The sequence below is a fragment of the Zea mays genome, chromosome 10 (assembly GCF_902167145.1).
Source record: "Zea mays cultivar B73 chromosome 10, Zm-B73-REFERENCE-NAM-5.0, whole genome shotgun sequence".
NCBI lineage: Eukaryota > Viridiplantae > Streptophyta > Magnoliopsida > Poales > Poaceae > Zea > Zea mays.
In genome coordinates, this window is record NC_050105.1 from 113390972 (window position 1) to 113397263 (window position 6292).

General features: G+C 40.3%; 1 protein-coding gene across 3 annotated transcripts; it reads right to left on the bottom strand.

Annotated features, from left to right (window-relative positions):
* Positions 1-922: 922 nt before the first annotated feature.
* Positions 923-5516, bottom strand: LOC100216731 (Protein AUXIN SIGNALING F-BOX 3). 3 transcript variants are annotated; one of them, XM_008663266.3, is made up of 5 exons: positions 5097-5516; positions 4222-4974; positions 2838-3330; positions 1939-2755; positions 923-1372 (listed from the first exon to the last, which is right to left on the bottom strand). In XM_008663266.3, the coding sequence occupies exons 2-4, from the start codon at positions 4671-4673 to the stop codon at positions 1979-1981; spliced, it is 1722 nt and encodes a 573-aa protein (XP_008661488.1). In that variant the 5' UTR covers positions 4674-4974; positions 5097-5516; the 3' UTR covers positions 923-1372; positions 1939-1978. The 3 variants fall into 3 exon arrangements, with proteins under 3 accessions (XP_008661488.1, XP_008661489.1, NP_001136608.1); XM_008663267.4 differs by having other exon boundaries at positions 923-1427; NM_001143136.1 differs by lacking the exon at positions 5097-5516 and having other exon boundaries at positions 1059-1372; positions 4222-5036.
* Between the last annotated feature and the right edge of the window lie 776 nt (positions 5517-6292).

A 6292-nucleotide genomic window follows, 5' to 3' on the forward strand; every position in this document is an offset into this window, starting at 1 on the left:
CCTTTGTCATAGACAAAGATATACTCTCCCTGTCAAAGATCCTCTATTTAGAAAAAGCACGTGAGAAAGAGAGGGACAATGTATGATTTGATTAGACTAACTTTTTCTATGCACAGGTAAAAGATATAAGATTTGTCTATTCTATTTCTTCATGTACAAATTGAATTTTAAATTCATATAATGATTGTTCTCCCCCTTTGTCATAGACAAAGATATACTCTCCCTGTCAAAGATCCTCTATTTAGAAAAAGCACGTGAGAAAGAGAGGGACAATGTATGATTTGATTAGACTAACTTTTTCTATGCACAGGTAAAAGATATAAGATTTGTCTATTCTATTTCTTCATGTACAAATTGAATTTTAAATTCATATTTTCTAAAGTGATGGAGGATATGTTAGAAAAAATATGTTAAGATTTTTCATCATTTAAAATATTTAGTTTTGTATGGTTAAAATTATTATCTTATTAGATCATAACCTATCAAATCAAAATAATTATAAAAAAATCATAATACATATTTCTAGGCTAAATTATGCTATTGACTACTAACCAACAAGTTTTTAATTGAAAACTTAATTTATACATAAAGAAATGAAAAATTATAAATTTTATTAAGGGTAAATTAAACCAAATCAAAGGAGTGGGGAGTAAAATAAACTAAAAATACTTTGGGGATGTAGTTTGGACTTTTTTCCTTAGATTTATGCTAAATTAAACATTTTAATCATCAAACATATATAGTTTAATAACATGTGAAACTATATATTATAAAAGCATTTCTCATTGAACTCAAAAACATACATCTTATATCATCGATAGGCAAAAAAACACAAATGTTTATCTCAGAATAAACCTAATATAATAAAATATGTAAACAAAAATAGAGAAAGTACATAAATTAGAAAAAAAATACTCAGCCATTAATTAAACCAAGATCATTAATGAACCGCTACGTGGGTAGTCGGCTACATCTAGCAAATTTACGTGGAGAGATGTAGTATAAACCTAAAATTTGCACACACACTGCATTCACAGGAGCAAGAAAGAAATCATCGTCACCGGAATGTCCCGACAGTTCTCAGGTTTACGAATCAAAACACTAGAACAGTACCGCGACAGCACAATCCACCGTGCCAAAGTGAAAAGCAAATGAAGACAGGTACACTACAGATTACATGGCGTGAAAAGAAGAAAAAAAAAGTCATCTGATTCTGTCCTCCTCTCGAGTGAGAATGCACAAGGCGATAAAGGGCCTGGGTGGCCATATGACCAGACACTGGAAGAGGGGAGCAGTTGGTACAGAGATGATGATGAATCCCGGCCATGTTGCTCCAGGATAAGGGCACAAACCAGTGTGGCTTTTCCCGATTCTGCAAAAGGGAGACGATTCAAGAACTTACCACTGTTGCCCTGGTCCCAGGCATGCTGGTCCACGTTGACAGAAATTAGCACTATGAGTAGCCACAATCAATGTACTGAGGAACGAATAAAAAGGAGAGCTACAGATTTGGCAGCAGAAAGGTGGTTCAAACATCAGCTTCAAGCACTATCCACTTAAAATTCTAGTACTATCCAGTTTGATCTTTTTGGCAAACAGGCTTGGTTTATTATTAAACACAAAGCAGAACCTTTTTCATGCAGTATTTGAGATATTGTCTATAATGACATATGATCTAAATGGGTGTATAGCTGTTGCATCTGAATGGAACATTTATTCTGGTATAATGAGCAGCAAGGGCCTAGAGATACTAGTTCACGTGTTGTGGAGCATGCATTAGAATTAGAAAGATGCAGTATTGTATTCAACAGAGTTACTAAGTGCAAAACAAAAAGATTAAGTTCAAACAGCAATGGACTAGCAGAAGAGCAAACAAATTGATAAGCAGGCATACAATATTTCCAGATGAAAAGAAGATGGATATATGAGAAGTATCACCTCGTAGGAAGGGAAGATACCAAGGTAATTGCAGCTAGCTCTATAATATTTGAACAAAATTTGGTGCATCATCCCTCACTCCAGCAGTTGTACGGTAAACATATAACTTATCCACTTTAGAGAGGTTACCATGGTTCTCCATTTCACTACTTCCATCTAGTTCGTTCATGATCTCCACATTGAGCATCGGCATCTTCGATGCAAGGACTTGGCACCCCTTTAATGTGACATTGCATGATGACATCCAAAGGGATCGCATTGTGTCATATTTGGCAACATTTCCCAAGAGTGCAAAATCACCAAATGGACTGTCTCTAATCTCAAGCTTCCTCAGATTCTTGCATCCGTTCATCACATCCATCATCCCCTTATCACCATCTCCAGCAAAAGCTATAGAAAGCATCTCAAGGTATTTCGCATACATTCTGATATACATGAAAACCCTGTCTGTGAGAAGGCCTGACATTGACAGTCGTCTTAGACCTTTGCAGTCACGGACAATTGCACCAAAGCCTTCATCTAACGGCTGGCCTGTCATGGCATCCGGCTTCTTTGGCTCAAGGATACAGAGTCTAAATCTGATGAAACTTGGGCAATTCTTGGCTACAGTAGTTAGTGCTTCATTGGTCATCTGGTGACAAAAATACAGCAAAGAGCTCAGTTTTGGGCAGCCTGATGATATTGCAACAAGTCCCTCCTCTGTCACCGTAAAAGCACCAGCAACATTAAATTCTGATGGAAACACCCTGAGTTCTTGTAGATCCTTGCAACTAGAGGCCACCACCTGCAAACCCTTGTCTGAAATGCAGTCCAGTACCTGTGGAGGCTCAAAATCATTTACTTGGTTTTCTCTCAACGTACAAAAATGACAAGCCCAAAGCAAAGAGAAGAGAACTCACCCAAAGACGCTGGAGTTTCACACAGCGGCTGATCATTTTAGTCAGATCAGAATAATCCAGTGTGGGAGTATAGCTCAAGTTTAGGCCAGTTAGTTGATGACAGAGTGGATAGATAAACGGAACAAAGATAGGAGAAGCATCCCAAAATCCAGACAAATTCCTCAGCCTTTTGCATTTCTCCAGAGCACTAGTAAGTCTGACAAAGGACTCAGCTTGGAACTCATCTGTCAAATTACCTGTCCCCAAGTCTTCCAAATTTGGGGTTCGCTCTAGTATCTTCGAGAGTGTGTCAACTGAAACAGAGCGATTCAACCTCAAACTGCGTAGGTTTGGAGACTTAGCGACAAGTCTCTCCAATGCACCAGAATTCACTTCCCCTTTGATGCAAGCGAAATTCAAGGAAACCAATGAGGTGCAGGAATCAGGGAAGGAAAGCCATCTGGGCCCACGGTCCTCCACGTCATTTTCCTGCAAATCTAACTCCCTCAGGAGCCTAGATAACAGATAAAAGGAAGAGAACAAAGTCAACAAATTAACTATAAAATACCATGTAACAAGAAAAATTTGATGCATTCAGTTAAAAGCATCCAACAACTGCTGAATACTAATGATAATGATTTGTTAAACAACTGCAAGAGAATTTGCATCTAGTCCTAGAAAACAATCACAAGCAGTACAACCACAACTAGTTAATTATATGCAATATGGCCAAAACTGTATGGATTCATCACACTGAATAAAAAATATAGATGTCATGCAGAAAAAAAGTGCTAAAATATCTAAAGAGCAAGCAAGAACAGACAATCAAACGGCACTTGAATTGAAAGGTTCATCACAGGTCCAGCTCATTAAGGGAACATGAGCAGAACAATGCAAGACTTGAACAGCTATAAAATGAAGGATAAAATATGGAAGATAAGCTAAAAAACTAACAAGCAATGGCACCTAAGTGATAAGCATCAGAAGAAATAAAAGAAAGAACAAAAGTATGCTGTTCTGGATCCCAATATCAAAAGGCAATTGCATAAAACACTGGTAAGGAAGTAAAATGTGACGCTATTAAGGAACCAAAATCTTCAAGGCAATTGTCATTTGCAATAGCTGCTTATATCAAAAGGTAATTGCATACAACACAGCCAAGGAAATAAAATTTGATTATTTTTTAGAAAAAAGTGTAAAGTTTGATGCTCTCAGCTGAAATTTTCAAGCCAGTCATTTGCAATGACTTGAATAGCTGCTTAAAGACTAATTAGTGACATCAACAGGTCACTAAAGATTACAATGCCAGATCAGGAAAGGAAAAAAATGATGCACTTAACAAAAGTGGAATATAGAAAACTCAAATGAGGTACTAGCATTTGGCTAACTGGGATGTAAAACTCACTTGCAGTGATTGGCAATGGCAGCTAGACCATCCGTGCTAAACCCCTCGCAGCTGATAAGGACGAGGACTTTGAATTTTGGGAATGTCCGAGCTAGCAGTTCAAGGTTCTCATCAGAGATAACCATCCGCTTCATGCGCAGCTCCTCAAGACTCAGGCAGCTCCTGGCTGTTGCTTCAATCCATGGCCCCGCGTAGCCACCCCAATCAGGCGGCACAAGGTTGAAGTCCGCAAAGTGAGGCTTCCCCTTCACCGTCAGCGCCTTTACATTGGGGAATCGCAGCACCACACGCTCAGGGAGCACAGCGTAGCAGTTCCCCACGAACACACCTCGTCGGCTCAGCCTCTCGACATCGTACCACAACTTGCACACAAGGGAGACCGTGTTCCGGTCGCTGTGCGACGGCAAGAAGCTGAAAATGTGCTCCACCACCTCACCGGGGAAGTAGGTCATGGCACCTTCCCCAAGTGCACCTTATTACTAGGGCCGCAGGAACTGGATCTAACCCCTTCCAGCCTGGATATCCAAGAAATACCAAGTAACCAAGGAGTAAAAGGGGAGAGCAGGAGTGATGCGCTCCTTTCCAGCTTCCGGGTGATACAACACAAGACAAGATATCAGCAACAACTAGAAGCCCTCTGAGCACATCATCTTCTTGATCAGACACCGAAAAGGAAACAGGCAAACTACAGGCGCCCAAACTACTCGAAATGAGGCGAAGATAGTGACCACCTCCTGATCGCTCCACCGAAACCTGCAGATGGAGATTAGGTAGCCTTCAGCTCTTGCCAACTACAGGGAACTGCAAGGATATCGAGACACGCGCCGGAGGGGGGAAATGCAACAGGCGCCGGAGGGGGGGAAACGACAGCCTACCTCGCTCAGATCCGCGACGCCGTACCGCCAGATCTAACCCGTGAACGTCTCGCCACTCGCGGCCGCCTCCTTACTTCCCACCAAACCCGGTGAAAAAAAAAACTCTCCCTCTGGCGAACAAAAATCACTCGCCGTCGCCGCGCCTCCGGACCAAGGACCCGCCCCGCCTCTCAAGGCGTTCCCTGAAAGGGGAACAGAGCTGGGTAACCCCAGGAGGACGAGGAGGAGGTAACGCGGCGGGGAGTAGTCTTGAAGTGGCCGGCGGCGGGCAGAAAGGGCGGACTACGGAGTGCAGGTTGCAGCAGGAACCGGAGGAGAAGGCGAGAGCGAGCTGCGGGGGTACGGCGTACGGGGGAAGCGGGATGTGGCGACGACTACTCCACCAGCCTATCTCTCTCACTCCATATTTCAAACTTTATTATATAAACATTAGCTCTATTTCTAAATATTTATCATCTAGTTTATTTTTAAATTAAAACGTAATAAATAAAAAACAGTAATAGTATAAAGCATTATATATTGCATGTCCGTTTGTACCACGAAGATAAGTACACAAACACAAGATGTTTCTCTCTCTTTCAAAAAAGAAAGTAGGCAGGTAAAGCAAAAGATGGTGATGATTGATGAACATTCCCTTCTAAATTACACCTCTTATATCTCACTTTCGCACCACGTTACTCCCTCTCATAAATTTCCCTTATTTCATCCTCTACAACCCAACATCCTAATAAAATATTACATATTTTATTTCTATTTTTATTTGTCAACATTGTTGGTTACTTGTTCTCAATTTTGTGAATCAAAAGCAAGACAACACAAATATTAAATGTTAAGGACCTTCGTCTTTCAAAGCATTATCTTTTCTCAAAGATAATGGTTCTTGGACGAATGCGATGAAGAACGGGTCTTCATCTCTCATGAAGATAATATAACAATGTAATATTATATTAAGTATTCATTTCATTTTACACGTTAAATGAAACATTACAAGCATTAGATTACATCAGTACCTTCGGTTTGCTCGAAGGAGAGAATACAATAATGACTTTCAATGAAAGCGTGAATAGTATGGGGCACTGTTCATCTATTTATAGGCATGGGACATAGCCCAAGCAAAAGTAAAATTATGACACTAAAATATATACATTGTCTTAATACAAGTATTAAGGGTAAACAAGTCTTTCAATTGCTGGCTT

Coding starts and splice junctions, on each gene's coding strand:
- LOC100216731 (XM_008663266.3), bottom strand. CDS start 4,673: ATGACCTACTTCCCCGGTGAGGTGGTGGAGCACATTTTCAGCTTCTTG. Junction 3,331..4,221: donor GCCATTGCCAATCACTGCAA/GTGAGTTTTACA, acceptor TCTGTTATCTAG/GCTCCTGAGGGAGTTAGATT. Junction 2,756..2,837: donor TGAAACTCCAGCGTCTTTGG/GTGAGTTCTCTT, acceptor GAGCCTCCACAG/GTACTGGACTGCATTTCAGA.